Source organism: Rhinolophus sinicus, chromosome 1 (assembly GCF_057876585.1).
Source record: "Rhinolophus sinicus isolate RSI-liver-muscle chromosome 1, RSI-T2T, whole genome shotgun sequence".
NCBI lineage: Eukaryota > Metazoa > Chordata > Mammalia > Chiroptera > Rhinolophidae > Rhinolophus > Rhinolophus sinicus.
The window spans coordinates 5,960,281-5,982,816 of NC_142501.1; the positions used below are offsets into that span (position 1 = coordinate 5,960,281).

General features: G+C 53.8%; 2 protein-coding genes across 11 annotated transcripts in view; both read right to left on the minus strand.

Moving 5' to 3' along the window:
• The window catches only part of ARHGAP8 (Rho GTPase activating protein 8), a 53,793-nt gene extending 45,046 nt beyond the window's left edge, over nucleotides 1-8,747 (minus strand). Inside the window, exon 1 of one of the 5 annotated variants that reach the window (XM_019739249.3) lies at nucleotides 8,610-8,747. The gene's annotated coding sequence lies outside the window, so the exon portion shown is untranslated. Of the gene's footprint in view, nucleotides 1-8,478 lie in introns of all 5 variants that reach the window. The other 4 variants (XM_074326529.2, XM_019739251.3, XM_074326527.2 and 1 more) reach the window with 4 other exon arrangements.
• A 7,601-nt stretch (nucleotides 8,748-16,348) lies between these two features.
• PRR5 (proline rich 5) overlaps nucleotides 16,349-22,536 on the minus strand; it is a 56,333-nt gene continuing 50,145 nt past the window's right edge. For all 6 annotated transcript variants that reach the window (XM_074326532.2, XM_019739255.3, XM_019739254.3 and 3 more), the window contains 2 exons: nucleotides 18,950-19,085; nucleotides 16,349-17,337 (listed from right to left, as the gene is read on the minus strand). In XM_074326532.2, coding sequence (XP_074182633.1) covers nucleotides 16,862-17,337; nucleotides 18,950-19,085 — 612 coding nt within the window. In that variant the 3' untranslated portion in view covers nucleotides 16,349-16,861. The remainder of the gene's footprint in view (nucleotides 17,338-18,949; nucleotides 19,086-22,536) is intronic.

Consider the following 22,536-nt stretch of genomic DNA (forward strand, 5'->3'; position numbering starts at 1 on the left):
GGACCTGGGGCTCCCCACGGGCTTGGCTCAGTGGTCAGAGGGGTATGTGTGTGTGGGGGGTACATGCTGCTGCTGAGGGACGGCCAGCGTCCTGCTCCCACCAGGCGCTGCACAGTCTGTTTTCTCCACGCCCAGCAGCCCCAAGCGGTGCTGACTGGCTGGAAGGCTCCCAGGGGAGCAGAGGGCTCTTGCACCCACGTGAGGCTGGTCCCACCTGCCTAGCAATGGTTGAGTTTACGTCAACTTGGCTGGCTTATGATGCCCAGTTGTTTGGTAAAACACCAGCGCAGATGTTGCTGGGAAGATATCTGTGGGTATAATTAACACTTTGTAGTCAGTAGACTTTGAGTAAAGCTGACAATCCTCCAGAATGTGGGCGGGCCGCACCTAATCAGTTGAAGGCCTGACGAGCAAACACTGAGGTTTTTCAGAGAAGGAATTCTGCCTCAAGATTGCAACACAGAATTCCTGCCTGAGTTTCCAGCCTGTTGGCCTTCCCAGCAGACTTGAGACATGCCGGTCCCCACAAATGCATGAACCAATGCCTTAAAACGAAGTCTCTTTATACAGTCAGCCCTTGGTACCCACTGGCTCTGCATCCATGGAGTCAACCAACCACAGATCAAAAATATTTTCAAAACCACATTACGTTGTTGTTGACGTGTGTACTATGTAGTTAGGCCTACGATGGTTGTCTGTACTGAACAGGTACAGACTTTTTTCTGGTCACTGTTCTCTAAACAATACAGCTTAACCAGCATTTACGTGACAATAACACTGTATTAGGTATTATAAGTAACCTAGAGATGATTTAAAGTACACGGGAGGATGTGCGTAGGTGATATGCAAATACTACTGCGTTCTACATGAGGGACTTCAGCACCTGTGGATTTGGGGATCTGTGGGGGTCCTGGAACCAGTCCCCTCGACGACTGAATATAAATGTCTCCTATTGGCTGTTTCCCTGGAGAAGCTGACTGATAAAGCCTCTTACATACTCAGGTTCCTCCTTCCCATGAATTATCAAATAATTGGTCTTTGAAGAATCACAAAATAGTGGCACCAGAAAGGACCCCAGTGAACATCTGGTGTCATTAACTGTCAGGTACAGCAGGAAAACTGAGGCCCAGAGAGGGTAAGGGACTTGCCAAAAGCCACACAGCAAGTCCATGGAACCAGGTGTCCTGACTCCAGCCTAGAACCAGAATGATGCTAAGTAGGGTGGGAAATGTCAAAGATTTTTTTAACAAACACAAGAAGGAAAATAACCCTCACCACATGTCCCCACCCTTGCCACCCACAGTTAATCCTTTCCCATCTTGGCTTCCAGGCTGTTCTCCAAGGCATTGTTCTGTCCTACACCCATCTTTCAATGGGACCCCACCCTTTTTCCTAGAAAGTTGTCTGAACTGTTACATCACAAGCGATCAATCAATTTACGGGCATTTACTACCGGTTCCCCCAGCTGCCTTCTTGTAACTGTGACAAACGTGTGCCAGATGGAAAACTATGCATTGTCAAATCAGAGAACACCCTACGGGTTACCTGACTTACCTTTGGGAGCTGTGTTCAAGTCTGCAAGTTGTAGATAACTGAGAGCCACACAAAATCACTCTTGTCTATAGACATGCAAATTCTGTCCCTTCCACTAGAAGTTCAACTGACATCTCTCCCTTCCTTTCTACCCCCCAAATCTGCTCCACTGGCATGTTCATTTCAATATTCCTGACCTATAAATGCCTCTGTCCTTCAGATTCTCTTTTCAACCAGTGAGTGCATGCATCTGCTTGGTACCATACTGACTTAAACAAAATCTTTCACACAGTGTTTATTTTTACATCAGTAAGACAGTCGTGATTTTTTATACCTTTCTGAAAATCATCCTTTAATGTAACTTTGCTCTGGGCACCCAGCCCCTGGTAATGAGCAGGCACTGAATGAAGGAAAGGCATTTCTATCCCTGCTTTACCAGCCAGAAAACAGGCTCAAGTGTGGGTTTTTTTAAACTCCAGCCTGGTTAACCACTGCACACTCCTCCCTCTGGAACATTCTGCCCTCTTGCCTCCTGTGGCTATAGCCACAGAAAAGTTGCCCATCTGAGGCTCTCCAGGACCCCACCCTGTCCCCACCTACCCCAGGGCCTTTGCACAGGTTCTTCCCTAGGCCTTGCAAGTTCTCTCTATCCCTGTGTCGTATTTTCTCCTAACAAGAAATAAGTCATCCCAACATTAATTCTCTGATATCTGACAACAACTGGGTGTCCTACAATGCAACTGTATTCTGACACAAACTACCCAGAGTTACCACAAGTTGAAAGACTCAGTTCTACAAGACTGGCCCCATTTCAGACGCCAGTCGCGAGTCCCAAGTCCCAGGCGAGCTGCCCTTCTGTCTGCCTTGGCTACATTCAGGGGTTCCCACCCTGCCCCTCAGGGTCAGTAATTCACTGGAACTGCTCATAGAACTCAGGAAAGCACTTTACGTACGATGACCGGTTTATTATAAAGGATATGATTCAGGGACAGCCAACAGAAGGGATACACAGGGCGAGGTGTGGGGCCGGAGGTGTGCACAGAGCTCCCGGCCCTCTCTGGGTGCCCCACCCCCATCCCCTGCCAGCACAGAGTTTTGTTCATTGGCCTGGAAGCTCTCCCCGTTTCAGAGTTTTTAGCCAAGTTTCACTACAAGTTTCATGACGGAGACATAACTGGTGAAATCATTGCCCTTGGTGACAGCTCATCCTCCAGCCCCGCCCCCTCCCTGGAGGTGGGTGGGGGCTGATAGCTCTAACCTTCTAATGCTGGTTGTGTCCTCTGGTGACCAGCCCCCATCCAGAGGCTACATAGGGGCCCACCCCAGTCGCCTCATTAGCATAAACTCAGGTAAGGTCAAAAGGGGTTCTTTACGAGTAAAATTCACTCCTATCACTCAGGAAATTCCAAGGATTTCAGGAGCTCTGTGCCTGTAACTGGGGACAAAGACCAAACATGTCTTTATGTTACACCAAAGCCCCCACCTGTTCTCTGTCCGACTTGTTCAGAGAGCTCTCCCTTTCCACCAGGGTGTCAGGCCCCTCCCACACTCCGTTGGCATCTGTATCCATCACTCACAGCTCTCAACCAGGTAGGAGCGATACTAGTATCAGACGTATTTCATGATCCTTCGGTGAACGTCACCGGGGGTCTCCCAGGTTAGTTTCCTGAGGACACAGCCCCTGCCCAGACTTACTCAAATGGATCCCTGGTACCACGCCTGGCATATGCTCCATAAATGCTGAAATCAAGTGAAAATAAACCCGACATTTCAAATGGACCCTTTGTCCCTGGCAGTGGGCTTCGGAGCCAAGCTCCCTTGGCCCAAATTCCTCACCCTCCACCTGAGTCCACACACAACTGCTTCCCCAGCCTCTCACTGCCAAGCCTTTTCCCTCGGAGCCGCCCCTGGGATGGGGATGTGGGCACTGAGGAGCCATCAGCACGAGGCAACGCCGGCCCGAGACGTGGGCCAGGCCAGGCTCAGCGCACCATGGATGTCATGCAGAAGAGATTTCAAATCAGCCAACTGTTCTATTTATAATTCATAGCAAAATGGTTTGTTGCTATAAAAATATATTTGCACATTACACAAATAGACCTTCACAGCAATTATCTTAATGCTGTAGCTACAAATTAACACCTACTTACCTCGGGCAAATTAGTTCCAAATCTCATTTGAGTGGCACAGTAGATGCGCAGGGCATACAGAGAAGAGCTCACTATGGCATTGGCATAGCCCGGCTCTCGTCTGGGAACAGGAATTCTGAAAAGGGGAGCACGCCCCCACCATCCAGGCCTACCCCCGTATTCCCAGGGAGGGCAGCGCGACCCAGAGAGAACGGGGCTGGCACAGAGTCACCCCTGAGGCAGAGGATGCAAAGTCTGGGTGGGAGGGGCAGGGCTTCTTGTTCATGGCTGAAAAAGGGGTCACCATTGAGTTGGGATTCCAGGGTCTCCTAGTGGCACCCCATAAAAAGTATTTTCACCCCTTTGTCTCGGCTCTCACAGATTTATTGGTACAGACTCTCACTACCCAGTCTGCATCGCAAACATCACTGGTCCCCAACGCTGGTGAGAAGGCACATGCACACCAGGCAGGCAGCGAGGCAGAAGCTACTGGAACTTGGGCACGACACCTGGGTAACACCTAGGTCCAAACCAGCTGTGATCTGCTACCTGACCTTGTCAGAGGCCTGCCCACAAGTTCCAGGAAACCCTGGCCTCTGAAAGGGCAAGGAGGTCTGTAAAGAGCCACTGGGGCTGCCCAGCCCCTCCTGTGGTTCCTGCAGACACCAGTGTCAGACTCAGGGCTGCTCCCACAGCTTTCTGGGTAGACGAGGCTTCCCCTCCCCAGCATCCTGGTGCCCTGTCCAGGGTACCGAGGTGCTCATCAGGTGTGCACATCCCCCTAGCTGCGCGGTGCGGACCCACCCCACCCCCTAGGGCCGGCCTGATTACCTAAGAGTGACCCTATCTCCCTCTTCAAAAGTTCGTTGGGGAAACCAAGCCGAGCCAATCAGCACGTGGCAATTTTCCCCAAGAAGATACAGTTGGGGCCTCTGCCATAATCTCCATCATCCATACTCAGACCTTTCAGGGTGGGGCACCCTGAGCCTTCTGCTCCCCTCCTTAAGGGACATAAATCCTGTGCTCTCCACCCCCAAACCCAGATCTCAGACTAGACCTCTCCCCCAACTCTGGACTCAAATATCCCAACTGCCTACTCCACACCTTCCAAGACACACTCAGAAATCCAACAGGTTCTCATAGTTCTTAGAATAAAACTCAAAGTCCTACAAACACCTGAAAGACTCTTTGTGGCCTGGCCCTGCCCTCCTCCAGAACCCATCTCATACCACCTCCACTCCGCCCCATTCTCTCTGCTCCAGCCACACAAGCCTCTGGGTTTTTCCTCAAACACAAAGCTGTTCCTGCCTCAGGGCCTTTGCACCTGCTGTCCCCTCTACCTGGAACCCTGGCTCTGCTCCTGTGGGGCGTAAGTGATCCATAAATGGTTTCTATTGTTATCATAGGCTCAGGTCCAATTCAATAATTCAGTCTCAATTCAAATCTACCTGCTCACTGGCCTCCTTAGAAAGTGAGGTGGGATCCACAGGGCCCCAATAAACCTACCCTGCCCTTCAGATGCCTCTTTACAGAAAGATCTGGTTACAGTTCAGCCAGGTCAAATACTTTCCCTTAATGTGGCCAGAGAGAAAAGGGCCCCAGGTCCCAGGGGAGGGTCAGGCCACTGTACCTCCCAGACAAGGGACCTGGTTCTGATCCCTCTATGCTCCCATCCAGAGACCCCTCTGTCACTCTGTATTGTTGGCCACCAGCCCCTGCACTGACCACTGTGAGTGGGTTGGAGGTCTGGGGCGAGTGGGTGGGAGTGGGGGTGAGTGTGGGCTGGCTTCAAGCACCAGAAGCTTTCCTGTGGATGACAAATGCACCAGGCCCCTGCCTGCCAGCGATGCCTTTGCTTGTTCTAATTATATGACCTGGTGGGGGAGGGGGTACCTCCCCAGGAGTTTCTGGACTCCTGACTTGCCAAACCAGTTTCTTCTGATGGACAATCACGGGCTCCAACTGAAAATGAACTTCTCGCTGCCCTGCTCTGTCCAGGGTCACCAAAGAAAACACTGCTTCGCTCTTAGCCTGGGCAGAGACAGGTTCCACACAAGCTCATTCCACACACGTCTCCCGTAAGATTTTCTCCCACCATCAGGCGGTGGAACTGATACCAATAAATGCAAACACACATAAAGGTGCCGCGCCCCATTTTCGGCACTTTGCACAAATTAAGTCATTTGATGCTCCCAATAACCCTATGAGCAGGTATGTTAACATTATCCATATTTTGCAGATGGGGACACCAAGGCACAGAGGGGTGAGCATCTCTAGTTAGCAACTCAAGGTTAGGGAGCCAGCTGCCAACTACCGCACTGCCAACATTATTCTCTCTGAGTCTCAGAACAACCTGCTGCTATGATGCCCCTGTATGAGGTGAGAAATGGGACCACAGAAAGTGACTTGGGGAGCGTTCTCAGCCAGGTCTGCTGCCTTCCAGGGACCCAGAAACCTGGACTGTGGCCAGATCCGGCTGCCAGAAGCTCCAGGAACCTGCACATAAAGATCGCTGGGGCAGGACAACATGACCACCTGCAGTGAGCCCCACTCGCAAGGGCATCTTGGAGGCTGTCCCCACTCCCACAGGGGCAGGCCCAGAAGGGGACCTCTCCCATGTACCCCAAGAGGCCCGGGAAGCCTCTAGATTACACTTGGCAAAACATCAATTTTAATCAAAGAGTTGAGGGAAAAGTTAAGTAATTTATCTGAAAAGAAATCGAAAACGTCACTTTTATATGCCCATGCTAATTTCACATAGATTGGCAGGGCAGTCACTGGCAGGCTAGGAATGTCTCCACCAGAAGGCACACCTCAGTGCCCTGGGAGGTGGCAGAGCCCGGTGGGGAAGACGTGCTGCAGCAGCACAGCACAGCTGGCAGCAAGGCCTGGCTCTCCACTCACTGGTTGGGTGACCTCGGAAAGTCCCCTCGGTCTCCTCATCTGTAAAAAGGGACAGTAACAGTCCTTGCCCTGCCTCATGAGGCTGGTGTGAGTGACGAATGAGGCAATGAAGCATGCAGCTAGGGCTTGATAGCCACTAGTGACGGTAACCATGACCATTCTGGGGAAAGATGTCCCAATGGGGTCATTTTATGGGTCAAGAGGCTTAATCCCCGAGAGGGAAAGTGACCTGCTCAAAAACTATGTCTCTGACTCCCCCTGCACCTCTTTCTCACCCTCCTGCTGCCTCAGTTTCCCTGTCAGTGAGAGATAGTAAAATCGGGGAATGGGATGGATTTTTAAATGTGGTGAAAGACGCATGTCAGTCGCCTCGAGAATGGGCTGAGCTCCTGCAGTCTTCTCTAACTGAAGCCACCATCCATGGTAGGCCCACCACCAACTCAGCCTGGAACTAGCTTGTTAGGGAGATGCCATATGTCCATGGGATGTCCCGTCAAGTAAGTTTCCAGACCCTTAAAAGATCTCGCTGAGATCATATTTGAATGACCGAATACATTATCTAATTAGCTAAGCAAATCGCTGCCAGCTTCACTTGTGAGGGGCTTCACAAGCATTTCCACCCCCACCTAAAATGTGAGTTACCGTGCTCACTTCGGCAGCACATATATTAAAATGTGAGTTACCTCCAGCCACCTACAGTCCCCCAGCCTCTGTGTAATCTCAGTGTGCTACACCCTTCCCTGCCTGCCTCCTGTCCATCTTCCAGCTCAATGGTCATCTCCTCCAGGAAGCCCTCCTTGACCACTCACAAGCCCCTGGCTTCCCTCTATCACTCAGAGACCAGGATGTGGGTCCCCTGTGGGCAGGGACTGGGGACGTGGCTATCTACAAGGACTAGCTGGTCTCTGGCATGTGCCATGTCCCTCTTCAACCCCCACCCCTGGCCCTGGTGTTGGTTTGAGGAATGGTTCCTCACTGCATGAAACGATGAAGTCACAAACAAGATCCTAAAACTGCCAACAGAGACCCATTAAAGGATGTTTGCTATTGAGCCTTAAATTTTGAGTTCTCAGCTGGACAAATGTCAACACTGCATTTCACAGCCCTCTCTGGAATCAACACAGATGACACATAACAAAGTCTGATGGCTTGTCGCCAGACTGCCATGTCCCCAACCCCACCAAACAAGGACTCACAGAAATTCCTTCCCTCCAGCTAGCTTCCTCCGACAGGGTGCTCCAGGGGCCTGAGCACCTTCCAACACCTTCCACCACAGTGGGGAACTCCCAAGCCAGCAATGCGACAGTGCCTCCCAGGAATTCTCAGGATGGCCCCATGCCAGGGTGGAGAAAAGTGAAAGCAGCCAGGGCCTCTCCCCTAACTGGCGATTTTGGAGACTGGTTACCCACTTGATTTAAGTTTTTGGCCTATTAACTCTTGAGGTTCCATCCCGTGTTGACCGGGCCAGCACCCCCGGCCCTGACCATGAGTTTGAACCAGCGCAGCACCTGCTCTGCCTGTTTCCTCATCTGTAAAGCAGACGAAGCCTCCCGCCTCCCAGGTTCTGGGAGGGGGAGCTGATAGTGTGCGGCGTGCGGACCGGCCGATGGGAGACCCCGAGTCAGGGGAGGAAAAGGGAGGCTCAGCAAAAGTTTGGGCTGCGACAGCCCAGCCGAACAAAACCAAACACAAAAACACGGGGAGAGAAGTGAGGGAGCAGGGAGGGGGAAGGGGATGCAGGGAGAGAAGGGGGAGAGGCGGGGAGCAAGGCGGGAGGGGGGAGGGCAGGAGTGGGCGAGGAGGGCGCACTAGGGGAAAACCAGCGAAGGGGGTCGCGAGGGGGGGGACACCGGGTTGGCGCGGGTCTCTGCACCGCGTCACGTGGCGCCACGCCCTGCCTCGGTGTGCCCACCTGATCAATGGGCCTGGTCCGGCCGCCGGCTCACACCCTCAGAACCCTGCAGCGTCCTGACCGGGGCACAGACGGGCTCCCTCCCGCGAACACCGGGCCTTACCGGGATGCAAATCCCACTGGCGTCTCACCTGGGTTCAGCTCTGCGGGCGACTCACCTGGCCCCGCCCCGGACGTAGCTCCCTCGCTGGCCCCGCCCCTCGACCAGTCCGCGCAGGGCGGCGCTACGGGTTTCCCTGGAGCACTGGACGCCCCGGGGTCCGCCGAGGTCTCCACTGGGACAGGGCGGGGCCGGGACAGATGGCTCCGCCTTGTGGGCGGGGATGGGGCGGAGAATGGGAGCCCAGAAATTCCTCGCGCTTCTCACCCGAGGCTCCCCTGACGCCGGGAGTTCTCCGCTAGTGCAGCACCCACGCCTTGGGGCAGGCACTCTCCTTGCAGATCCATTTTCCCATTTTAGGGGTGTGTAAAGTGAGGCGGGAAGGGGTGAGATCTGTGAGGAGTTGAGAGGAAATATTCATTCAACAAATGCTCCCAAAACGGCTTCTGGGCCAAGTGCTGACTTCCCAGGACCGTGGTAGGGTCCCCATGGTGGTTTCAGAATCCCACAGTGGTAGGGGCTGGGCAATCCCAGATTTGGCTCTGACCCAGGCTGAGGAGCAGGGAGGACTTCCTGGAGGGGGGGGTGCGGCCAATCCTCGGGCCTCCTAAGGGCCATTCAGGGCTGAGTGCTGCATCTCTGCACCTGGGCGCAGTCACTGCCCGCGCCCTGAGGCAGGACTCATCATCAGGAAGGTGCAGGCTGGAGCCCGGATACCCCTGGAGGTGGCATTGTTAGCCCGGGGCCCCAGGCAGGAGGACGACTGGCCCTCCAATGTCATCACATTCCAAGTTGGGGGGCAGCTCGCTGAGGTGGAGTTCTAAGGATAGGTTTATATCAGGCCCAGTGCCTCTGTCACCCACTTTTCTGGCGGCACCGCTCAGTCTCCTCACTGCCTCCTCTCCGTCTCCCTGATTTCTGAAGGTCCACACCCCAGAGCTGGGTCTGCACCTCTTCTCACCTCTCACTCACTCCCCAGCCTCCTGCTTTCAGTATGCCTATACCCTGATCCCAAATGATGTCTCCTGACTCCAGACTGCTGCCTCTGACTGTCCCCGACGTCTCCGCGTGGAGACCTTAGCAGGCAGCTGGGGCTCCATTGTCCACAGAGTTCCTCTCCCGAGCTGCCCCTGTCACTATTCACTGGCCCCATCCACATCTTTAGGGTCATCCTTGGTTTCCCTTTGGTCTCCTTGCTTCTCCCCTCACTCCCTTCAATCTTGTGTCACCAGAGCAGCCAGGGGGATTCTTTTCCTCTCCTTCCTCTCCCAGCTGCTCTTCTGGGGTCTGGTGGGGGGTGGGGCAGTGGCAGCTCCATAATCCCAGGCTGCCTTGTATGGAAAATGGCATGCCTGCTAGCAGCCCTGGGGTCACATGTGGCAGGCTCAGTGGTCCCCTGTAGCCAGTCACTCAATTGCAACAGCCAGTTAGGTGAATTGACCCCTCCCCACTTCTAGAGGGGGAGATCTAATTGCAGAGGCCAGTTGCCGTCATCTCACCCTTTGCCACAGTGACTGGTTCAGGTTCTGAAGTAACTGGGCCTAAGCCAATCATGCATGCCTTGGTCAAGACACAGTGAGCAGTGCAGGCTAGTCCAGTTGGCGTGACGTGCTGGACTTTGCCTGGAAGTTAGGGGAAGAAAAAATCCTGCTCTCTCCTTTCCTCTCCCTCAAACTTGATAAGGAAGCTTGGTGCACTAAAGGGAACCAGGCAGCCATCCTGTGGCCACAAAGAGATCTAGGCTTAGGGCTGAAGCAGAGGTGGCAAGAAACTGGATCCTTGGGGCAGACGGGTGGCTCAGTTGGTTAGAGCGTGAGCTCTGGGCAACAGGGCTGCCGGTTCGATTCCCACATGGGCCAGCAAGCTGCGCCCTCCGCAACTAGAATGAAGTCAATGAGCTGCCACTGAGCTCCCAGGTGGCCAGATGGCTCAGTTGGTTGGAGTGCACGCTCTCAACCACAAGGTTGCCGGTTCAGCTCCCATGGGGGATGGTGGGCTGCGCCCCCTGCAACTAACAACGGCAACTGGACCTGGAACTGACCTGCGCCCTCCACAACTAAGATTGAAAGGACAACTTGACTTGGATGGAGCTGATGAGTCCTGGGAAAAACACATTAATGTTCCCCAATAAAAAGTCCTGGAAATACACACTGTTCCCCAATAAAATCCTGTTCCCCTTCCTCAATAAAAAAAAAAAAAAGAAAGAAAAAGAAACTGGATCCTTGAAGACATTGCAGAGCCCCTGGATCAAACTCTCCCTGAAGCTCACCTACCTCTGGACTTCCTCATTAAATGTGCCGGTAAATCCTCTTCTTGTTTAATCTAATTTGCACTTTCTATTTCTTACAAATAAAAGTGTCACCTGATAAAATATCCTTATACCTTTTAACCAAATGGCAAAGACTGTCTCTCCTGACATCACTAGCAGAAAAAAAAAAAAAAGGAAAAAAAAACCCAGGGAAGGCCTCTGATTAGTTAAGCGTGAGACACATGACCATTCTAGGGATGAGAAAGGAGTCAGACAGACCAAAACTTTATCTTCTCCAAAGTTAAGACAGCTTCATTCCCGTTTGCCAGTGATAGCCACGAAATAAGTGGATACGGGTTAGTGCACTAAACGTTAGTTGTTACCATTCCATGGGAGGCCAGATTCATGAGGCTGTGGCTCACTGCAGTATCCCCAGTACCTAGCCCTGTGCCCCGCACATAGTAGGTGCTATCCCCAATCCATATGAATGAATGAATGACCTCAGTTGCATTCTATCATCACCCACGTAGCTGCCTTTTTCTGTGCAAAGAATCTGTGACCATCCTTGCCTGCCGGCCTGTTCTTCTCACACTTACAGTTTATTACTTTGTACTTCCTTGCTCCCAAGGGACTTGGGGTGGCGAGACAGCACAGGAAACGGTGGTGCTAACTTCAAGCACACAAACGAATCTGAGCCTCTGAGCGGATCAGAATCGGGGCCTATTTCTAGGTCAAAACTCTTCTTCCCAGCGACTGACACACTTGATGGGTTTTTAGTGCTTTGTGCTGGATTGTTTTTTCCTTTTGTGGAATGTAAACATCTTTTTTTGTTATCAACGTAAGATCAGTCTCCCAAGAAAGAGGGACGATTGGCAGGTTTTGTGTTTTAAAAAGCACTCTGGACCCAAGTAAGTGAAAACACCCCCCCAGTTGGTCTCAGGCTGGCAGCATAATTTCATGGTATTGAAAGATGTCGGGGAGATTGCCACACTCCTGCCATTGTGTTTCATGCAAATCACATACAAATTCCACAACCATAGTTTAGTGATATTAAAATACACACAATAAAGCAATAATACGGAATGATTGCAGGGAAGAGAACAGGGTGAATTCTGCCATTCATAATAAAAGGAAAAAGAAACAGACAGGAGCTGTAAAACCCAGGCTCCCTTTCAGGTTCTTCTGTTTTCCCCCCAAGCACGTCTAATCAGTAACCCACCGGTTAGTCATTTCCTTTTGTTGCTGTAACAATAATTCCTTGCATTTCAAATGCTTTGCAATAGAAGCGAAAGAAGAATAGTGCAAAATGAAAGAATTACATCTGAATGGTATTATTCCCAGCTTTATTAAATTTGCTCTTACAAATGTTTATGAAGTCGGAGAGTTGGTTCTCCCCAAGCAGCAAATTCCACATTAATAGGCACTGGGGGATGGAGAGCTTGAAGGAAGAAATACAGATTCCTGGTCCCAGGTCTTGGGCTTCCCATTTGTTTTCTCCCAAATTAACTCTCCCTGCCAGCTGCTTGAGCCAAGACCTGGTCTGCTTCGAACCATATTAAAACCAAAATTTCCCCACTGAGTGTGAGTGTGACAGCTGGCTTGAGCCAAAGACACCCAGGAGATCGTGGTCCAACCCTCCCCCGCCCCCTAGGCCAGGACCTGAGACCCCATGAGGTCAGGGGCTTTCTTTGTTGCTGTGTCACCGGCCAGGAGCCCAGGCCATGTTTCCTACCCATGGGCCCCGGCCCGTGTTTCAGAGCAAGTGCATTTGGTTGTTGGCATGGACTGCAAACTGAGTCCAACCCCGCAACTACTCCACAATGCTCTCTGGGATTGTTTGGTCCTAATTCTTGAAACCCTTTTAATTTGAGCGGAGCAGGCCACACTCTCGATGCCCTATTTGACATCGGGGTGGGATACTGGTCCTATACTCTGGCCCCTTGCACCTTTCAAATGCCCTTACGAGGCTCCTGGCCTAAGGTAGTTAGACAACACCTTTACTCAGCCTCATTTGCCCCAGGGCTCAGACAGTGACTTAGGCACCACCATTGTGACATACACCCTAAGAGAGAAGTCAGCCTTGGAATTTATACTAGAGAGGGAACAGCATGATATTAGTTTGGGTGGGGTGTAGAGGCTGCGGTGGCTACAAGGTTAAGTACCTGAGATATGATTGGTATCGGTGCTGGTGGCAGTTGTGGGTTTGGTCCAGTGCAACTGGAGCATCTCTGTGCCAGAAAATCCCTGAGGGTAGGTGCATCCCCGAGCGGGGGAGCACCCCTGTTTCCCCATCAGGCCTGTCCTGTGTGGTGTATTGAGGCATTATTCCTGGAAGGCAAGCCTCAAGCTTGGCTCTGCCCCTCCTGACAACTCTAGGAGCTCCCAACATCCTTTGATAGTCTCCTCTGTGTAATCAGTCAGAATCTGCTCCCATTGCTTGCACATAAGAGCCAGCCCTGCCTGACCCACTCTCTCCTTATGTGCTATCCTGTCCCTCCTCCCCTTCCAAACACAGGCTGACATAAATCCCCACAGTGAAAAGAGAAATGTTAGCATGAGAAATTCTTCTTGTGATGATGTGGATGATACTTTACATTTTTATAGCTTTTAACAGCTTGGTAAAGCAGTTCTGAACTCTCTGCAAACACATCCGTCATTGAGGTGAAGTGTTCTTGGGGGTGAAACCATCAGTTTATTATTAGCTATTATCACCTTCAGGTCAAAACCCGTTAAGTGCTTGGCTGCCCAATACATTGTCATCTGTGCAGAGCTACTTAATCAGGAACGCCTGGTATCTAGCTTACAATCTTACAGCGACCCCTGCTCTCTGTGTGTCCATAGTGCACAGACAAGCAGAGAAATATCACCAGCCACAGAATTTTGTATCTGGAAAGATTCTTGCTATAGACGGGAAAACTGAGGATGGGGTGACTCGTCCAGTATTACACAGCAAGGTAGTGACCGATTCAGGATGAGTGCCCAGAGCCCTGGCTCTGCCCACGAAGGGTATGCAATACACATAAATACGTAAACATGAGGTTCCAGAATAAGCCTTCTCCCCATTCAGAGACCACCCTCCTCCCGAGTATTTGGGACAGGAGTATATTAGTCAGGTCGAACCAGGTTATGCTGCAGTAAGACACACACCCCCGTCTCAAGGGCTTACACTGACTTAGGTCTCCTTCTCACTCAAGCAGAACGTCCGCAGCCCCCCGCCCCCTACAGCTGGAACAGTCTCATCTGGGACATTGCCGGTCACCACGCGGACCGAAGGAGAGCTCTGGAGGGTCCCCCCTGGCCGTGAAGTGCTCCAGCTCCAAAGGGCCCCAAGCCCCTTCTGCTCAGAACTCATTGGCCAGAGCTGGTCACAGAGCCTCACCGGTCACAAGGGGACCAGAAAGTGGGGGCTTTCCATGTCCTCAGAAGGCAAAGAGCAGAAGGGCATCATGATTTCAGGGGCTTGGGTGTGTGCCCTGGAGGCTTCCTGCCCAGTGGCCTCCCCACGTCCCCCAGAATCCCCAAGGCTACTGCCCACTTCACTGCTGGGTACTCCTGGAGCTCGGGACCACGGTCCCCATGCTGGGAGGCTGGGAGGCTGGGAGGCCCCCACAACGGGCAGTACACACTCCCCAAGGGAAGTGCTGCTGAGACCTGTTCTACGAATGTGACTCCTCCAGGGGCCTCTCTGACATACATGTAAGTGGAATCCTACTCGTAGTTTGTCCTTTTGACTGGCTCAGCTCACTAAGCATGATGTCCTCACAGCTCATCTTGTCGCAACTTCCCTCCTTTTTAGGCTGAACCATATTCCATGGTGAGGAGAGGCCACATTTTCTCACTTTGTTCATCTGATGGACACCTGGGTTTCTTCCACCTTTCAGCGCTAGTGAATAGGGCTGCTACGAACGTGGGTGGACAGGTATGTTTGTCTGCTTTCAGTTCCTTTGTTACGTACCCAGGGATCTTTTTAAATTATAGGCCAAATATTACTTTCACGGTCAAATGGAAAATCACAAAGGAGTCAAAGCTTTAAAGGATGCCCCCCACCCCCGCCCGCAGCGGCTCACCCCTTCCTAGCCTTTCTCCCTTTTAATGGGCTTTCCTTCCTTCTCTGGGGGGCTTCCTCTGCTGCAGGCAGCTCCCCCACCTGGCAGGAACCCTCCTCTCCCCACCCCCAGAGCACTCGTTCTTGTCTCACCTGATTGCTGAACAACAGCCCACCCAGCGGTGCCTCCCCAAAAGCTGGTTAGTCCTTTCAGACCGATGCCAGAGGGAGCACAGCAGGTGCTCCAGAGGGACACCCCACGGCCCAAGGGCACCCCCTCTGAGGCCTCCTGCCGGTGGGTGACTGTTGTGGAGTGCACACACATCCCAAACAAATGTTAATTCTCAGAAAGAATAAGGTGCAGTTGAGGGCACTAGAAGGCTAGTGTTTTCTTGAATGCCACCTCTCCAGGAGACCCTGCCAGAGTGGGGCTCCTGACCCCATGGGACCCTCCTCCGGCTTCCAGGATGGTGCTGGGGGTCTTGCTGCCAGAGGAATGCACCCATCACCCAGCAGAGTGCTATGGAGTGAACTGCGTCCCCCTCAACCCCCAGCGTGATTGCATTTGCAGATGGGACCTCCAAGGAATGAAGGTTAAATGAAGTCATAAGGGTGGGGCCCTGATACAACAGGAATAGTGTCCTATAAGAGACATGCGGAGCTCTCTGTCCACAAGAGGACACGTGAGAAGATGGCCATCTGTGAACCAGGAAGAGGGCTCGCACCAGAACCCGACCACACTGGCACCCTGACCTCGGACTCCCAGCATCCAGAACTGTGGGAAATAAACTTCTATTGCTTAAGTCCTCAGGCTGTGGGATCTATTGTGGCCCTGAGCAGACTATGACACAGGTTACAGCAAATGCAGACACAGGCCTCAGATAACCCACCTGGTCAGATGGCACTCACAGAAGAGCTCTCTGGGGAGACAGGAGGTGGCCTCCTGTGCAAGAAACCTGCCAGGGTGTGGCAGGGAGGCTGCGCCCCCAGGGGAATGTGTGCCTGAGGGATAAGACTGAATAGTTTTGCTCTTGGCAAATGCACCAATGCCACCGTGGGGACAAGCCAGTGAGCCTTCCCACAGCAAGCTTCAGAAACTGGAGCCCAGATCTGAAGAAGGTTACCTGTCTGGGAGTCACACAGCTGCAGGGGTGGTAAGCAGGTGTCACCCATCCCTTCCCCATGGGGTGGCAGGGGTTTTCAAACAGGTCCTGCCTCCCTTCCAGGCTCCAGTGCTTCTGCTGGGGACAAAGGCAGGGGCCAGACTCCCCCTGCACAGGGTTCCAGGGGCTCCTGACAGGCTGTTGGAGTTTCCAGCTCCTCCCTCTGGGGCGTCTGTGCCCCTCTGTCAGGATGAGACAAAGAAACTGGACAATAGGAGCCTGTCCCTTCAGGCGGAGAGTGGAGGTCCAGGTAAAGTCTCTGAGGGCGAGGACCCTGGCAGGACAGCTGTGGGGTCCGACATGACACGAGCTCGGAAACAGGGCAGACAAGTTTTATTCCACCTTCTTCGTGCCCATGACCACCCTTGGCAGAGTGAAGGCAGGCTGTTCGGAGGAGTCACCTGCAGGACAAACTATGGCCTGAGGTGAGTGGGGACGGGGCAGGCAGGTCTGCTACCAACCCCTGTGGCTCTGGGGGTCATTCTGGGGACCTGGCCATGCCACCACATTCACAGTCTCTGTGGGTGTAGATGTGGGAGGGTTGGGGCAGGCTGGGGCGGTGGAGGGAGTGGTGATGCCCGTTTCACGCACATGAGGTTGACCAGTGCACCTGCTGACCTCGTGAGGCAGGTGACACCTCCAGCACAGACACCCCAGAATGGAGCGGTGCTGGGCCGGGGCATCGATGGTTTTACAACGAAGAGGGCAATGCCAAAGTGGCCAAGGCTGACCGGGGACGGGACAGAGTAAAAAACTCTCGCTCGCTCGTTCACACGCACACAGCACAGGCACAGCACACACGCGGGTTCAGTCCGAACGCGAGGCCCTCACACGATGCTCTGCCGGCCCCCGAGCCCCTCAGACTCCGAGGCACCAGAGCCACTGCGACGGCCAAAGTCAATGAAGATGCCTTCGGAATCCGAGTCCACGGATTCCAGGACCTGGTCCACTAGGTTCTCGGGGCTGGAGGAGGGTGGGGAGCTGTGGGCCAGGCCCGGGCCAGGCTCCAGGGGCTGCGTTGGGGGGTACAGTCTGCTGGGGCAGGGCCCCGACTGGGGACCTGGGGAGGCTCTGAAGTCCCCCGTGGGGCCCTGGCTGGGCGCGTCGGTGAAGCCTTGGGGGTCGGGGCAGGACGTCATCTCGGAGACGGAGTGCCTGCGGATGCCCGTGCCTCCGGCCGCCGTGCCCTCGGCCTCGTGCTCCACCACGGGGTTCAGCAGCGGCGTGTTGTAGCTTTTGGAACGTACCACCGGGTTCTTGGCCAGGATGTCCCCCGAGCGTGAGCGGCGCAGGAGGTGCTTCTCTGCAGAGACAAGAAGCGTCAGGCAACCAAGGCCGGGGGCGCGGACGGGCGGCCACTCGGCTGACCTCGGTGCCTGGGTGTCCCAGGCCCTTCCTTCAGCCTGATGCCAGGCAGCACCTACTGGGAGCACCTACTGTGCACCCAGCTCTGCGTGAAGGGGCAGCTACGGAAAAGGCCCGACTGGTACGGATCCTGGGCCCAGCCCCACTGCACGCCTCCTGGGGCGGCTTGGCCCAGCGGGGGGAGGGGTGCAAGTTCCCACCCTCGTCTCCTCAGTCCCAGCTTCTCAGCCTGGACAGGTGGGGGCTGGAGGTGCTCAAGGCAACCGCCCGGCGTCCAAGTGTGCACCTTGCCAGTGACCTGTGCACATGCCCGTCTCCCCACCTGTGGAAAGTCAACAAGTCTTAACACTTGCTATGTGCCTGCACTTTCTTGGGCAGACACGGCCCGGTCCTCAGAGCCGATGTCCTAGTGTGTGTGCGGTGGGGATGACAAACCCACGTGGGTGGGCCACAGGACAGGTAGTAGTAAGTGCCACAAAGGGGACAGATAACAAGGGGTCCTTCCAAATGAGGTCAGGGCTGGGGTTTTATTCTCCATGTGGGGGAAGCCCCTGGAGGGCGGGAGAGGATGGAAGTGGTGGCAGAGGCTGCACGGGGGCAAGTTTCAGGCTCCCACTCAGGACCATGCAGTTCCACAGTGACCACCAGGTGGCAGGGTTGAGCGTGGTGAGCGGCTTGGGCCTTGCCCGGGAATCCCCCTCACTCTACACCGGGTACCGTCATCCGGGGTCGCTTGGAGCCTGGGCATCTCCAAGTCCTCCAGCTGCCAAGGCCCCACCCGAGCTGAGACATGCCAGGCAGGCGGATTTTACCCCAGCAGGTGGGTGGGACACTCCTGAGTGGCTCTTGCCCTGCGGTCCACTCCGTCTGGGACGCCCTTCCTGCGATTCTTCCCAGGCCGGACTCTTTTTGGTCCTTCAGCTTGGCAATCACCTCCCAGTCTGGCCTTCTCTGAGCTCCCGGACCACAGCCCTGTCACCTGGGCACAGGTCACCTTAGGGACTTATCTGGGGACTGTGCACTCACTGGGCTGCCTCCCCTGGCAGACAAGAACCTGAGGGTGGGGCTTGGTCTGTACTAAACCCCCAGGACCAAGAACAGGCTGGTGCACAGGAGGTGCTCAGTTTACATCGCTGATGAACCAATGGGCCGTCCACTAAAGAACTAACGTGGCCGGCGTGTGCGGACACGCCCGGCAGCCCCAGGATGCCTATCCTGCCCATCCCCCAACCTCGTCTCTCTCCTGAGTCCCCAAACGAGCCAGGACTGTTGGTGCTGTGGCACGTGCTGTGTCCTCTGCCTGGGCAACTCCTGCCCTCCTCGGGGACACAGGCTGTGCTGAGCTTTCAGGGGAGTCGTCAATCACCACGTATGGTGCCTGCCCGCTGGGTCCCCCTCAGCCCTTGAAGGAGGGACCCCAGGTGACCCATCTGTGTGTGTCCGGGGCCCAGCCCAGACATGGCCTATTCACTGGGAGGCCTGGGCCCCTGGGCAGAGATGGATGGGCCCAGTGGTCACCCCCTCCCACCCAAGGCCCAGGAAACCCCTACCCAGGATGCAGGAGTGTGTGAAGGGGCCCTCACTGGAGTAGAGGCCGTAGGTGCCCAGGTAGGGTGACACCACCTTCTGGATCAGCATCTCCAGCCGTAGGTAGTCCTTGGTCACGCCGCGGGACTCATGCACGCCCTGCGAGAGGGAGGGAGGGTCAGAGCACAGTCTATTCCGTTTCCCTTACCCAGCAGGCTTAGCTCAGAGGCGCCACAGATGCCCCATCCCCCCTCCCATTCCCATGGGACCCTGGCCCCCAGGACAGTGTCCACCACGGTTCTCTTCCCAGCCTTCTCTCAAGCTGGAGCCTCCGAGTCCCTCTCCTGCGTTGACACCCTCCATGGCTGCCCGCTGTGCACAGCAGCTGTGGGCCTGGGAGACCACGGTGCTCTGGGAAAGGACCCTGTTGCCAAGTGAGGTTGGGCACCCTGCCCCTCAGGAGAGTGCCCCGCACACTGGCTTCCTGGAGGCTCTGTCAAGTCCTGCAGGGAAATGCACCGGGGTCGCTGCCCTTGGGCCCTCACCCCGTGGAGCGCTGTCGGCAGGAAAGGCCGCCCCACGGGGCCAGGCCAGGGTCCACATCCAAGATGGGCAGTCAGGGCCTGCCCACCTGGCAGCCGCCCCTCTGTCTCCCGTGCTCCAAGCTCCTTCTCCTGCCAGGTCTCGTCCAGTTCCTCCCAACAGGGACTCGGACAGCTCTGCATGCTCTCCGCTTCCTCCAGTTTCGTTCAAGTCAAAGCCTCAGGAATGAAGCTGTCCACAAGGACGGCCTTGGTCTTGCTGATCAAACTGTGTCCCCAGCACCCCTGGCAGAGGGCCAGCACTCAGCAGGCTTTTATTGAGTGCTTGCTGAATGAGTGATGTATGAATGGATGAATGAATGACAGACATCACTTCTCAAGGGGCTGCGAGTTGGTTAAGGGTGAAGAGACACTCAAGTTAGTGTTCAACAGCAGTTCAAGACAGCAAGAGAACCCAACTCTATGCTGCCTACAAGAAATCCACTTAAGCTATAAAGACACATGTAGATTACAAGGAAAGAGGTGGAGAAAGCTGTGTCAGGCTACCACTGACCAGAAAACAGCAAAAGTCGTCGCTATGTTAATTTCAGACAGGGCAGACGCCAGACCAAGGAAAGTAACAAGGATAAATGTCACTCCATAATGATAAAGGGGCCAATTCTCCAAGGCGCCACAACAATCCTTAGCATGCACGCCCTAACAATGGAGCACCAAACTGCATGAGATAAAAACTGACACGACTACAAGGAGAAACACAAATCCACTGTCATAGCTGGAGACTTGAACACCCCTCTGAGAAGCAGAGAGATCCAGCAGGGAGAAAATCAGTAGGGACACAGTTGAACTCAACAACACCATCAATCAGCTGATACAATTGACAGCCATCGACTACTTTACCCAACAGTGGAAGAATACACATTCTCAGGCTCATAGGGAACATTTGCCAAGATATGCCACATTCTGGGCAGTAAAACACACCTTAACAAATTAAAAACAAAAAAAGGAAAGAAACCATACAATGTCTGCTCTCAGTCCACAGTGGAATTGAACCAGGAACCAGTAACAGAAAGACATCCAGAAAATCCCCAAATACATGGAGATTAAACAATTCACTTCTAAATAATGAGTCAAAGTAAAATTCTCAAGAAATTTTTAAAGATTTTGAAATAAATGAAAACGAAAATCTAACATCTTAATTTATGAAATGCATTGAAAGCAGTGCTTAGAGGGAAATTTATAGCACTGAATGGCTATATTAGAAGAGAAAAAGATCTAAAATCAATCATTTAAGCTTTCACCGTAGGAGCTATAAAAAGAAGAACAAATGAAGTCTGAAGCGAGCAGAAAAAATAACTATCAGAGCAGAAATCAATGAAATTGAAAACAGGAATCAACAGAGGAATCAAAACCTGGCTCTTTGAAAAGATCAATAAAATCAGTAAGCCTCTAGACAGAAAACAACAAAAAAAGAGAAAACATAGATTACAATGATCAGAAATGACAGGGGGACGTCACGACAGACCCCATGGATCCAGCTGTTTGAACAAGGAGGGGTGGGATTCCATGGGTGCCCCTGGAAATCATCCAGATGAAAGTGAAGGACTCCAGATTTTCCTGAAACTGTCTTTTGCCCCCAGCAACAGTGACGCTGGTGGTGAGGACACATTGCTGACTTGTCACTCCACCAACTTCATGCTGTTTCATTCCCAGAATTTGTTTATGAAGTCCGGTGAGGAAATGGGGGCCCGGGGTATGCCTTATTTGTATGCACTGAGATGCATGGCTGTTTCCCGGCTTTTGGGACCCAGGAGAAGGAACCGTGACTCTGCAGGTGAAGCACAGGGCACACAGTAGGCCCTCAAAACACGGACCAGCAGCTGTGACTTCAGATCCATTTGGGACTCAAAAACAGTGGCGACAAGTTCACAGAGGGGCTGGGATAAGGTCATTCAAAGTGTGGGGGGGCGATGCAACGGCAAAAGGTTGCGGCTGGGGGTTGCACCCACTAGGAGCAGGACAGTCTCGCCGGCAATGGGGCCAAGCCCAGGAAACTGCATGAGACAGAGTGGCCATTAGGGGGCAGCACCCCCCTGCTCATGGGATCAAGGTGGGCCCTTCCTTACTCCTTGGCCCGTCGCCTGGCTGCCTACCATCAGGAAGGAGCACCTGGGGGGCTTCATATCTGTTTCTCCTCGTTATCTGTGAGCCTGCCCTGCCAGGTAGGTGGTCTTACTCCATCACACAGATGAGAAAAGAGGCTGAGAGACAAAGTCCCTCAAGGCCCCCAGCTTCAACCCAGCCAGGTCTGACCTGAAAGCTTCCAAATCGGCCTGGCATCCTTGTGGTTTCCAGAATGACCACAGCTCCCACCCAGTGCAGCCTGACCCTTCAACCCTCCCCATTCATCGGCCCCTTCCTTGCTCTGGAAGCTTCAGTGGCTACTCTGGCCCCAGGACCAATATCACAGACCCAAATTTAGCAGGATGTCCACGTGCATGGGGGATTCAGAACAATGAGCAAGGCTTTGGAGCTGGTCAGACCTGCGTGAGGCCAGGACCCTGGCCTGATTAGCAGCTCCTGGCAGGGACTCTATTTCCCTGCCTATAAAATGGGGCGGCTGACGGTGTCTACCCTGGTCCTATGACAGTGAGATAAGCCAGCAAAATGTAGAGTGCTGTGCTTGCCTCCGGGCTCAGGATGTTTGCAGAAAGGCCCAGTCTGCAGTGGTGGCTGTTGGTGGCCCATCAGATCCCATCTTGGGAGAGCCACTTACCCCCCACTGCTGGGAGTGTGGCAGCCAATAGGTCCCAGCTGCCCTCATGGATGAAAACCATGTGCATTGGAAACGTCTGGAACCGCTGTGCGGAGTGGGGGGAGGCGGCCCACAGCCCCAGTGACCGACTGACGAGGGGCGTAAAGGCCTAGCACCCTGCCCCCGAGAACAACTCTGGTCCAGTTCACACTCCTGGGCTCCCGTGGGACCAGGCTGAGGCCAGCCTTCTCCCAAAACCACAATTCTGTCCAACTCCTGCCCCTTCCTGTTTCACTCTCCCTCACAGGTACCCCCG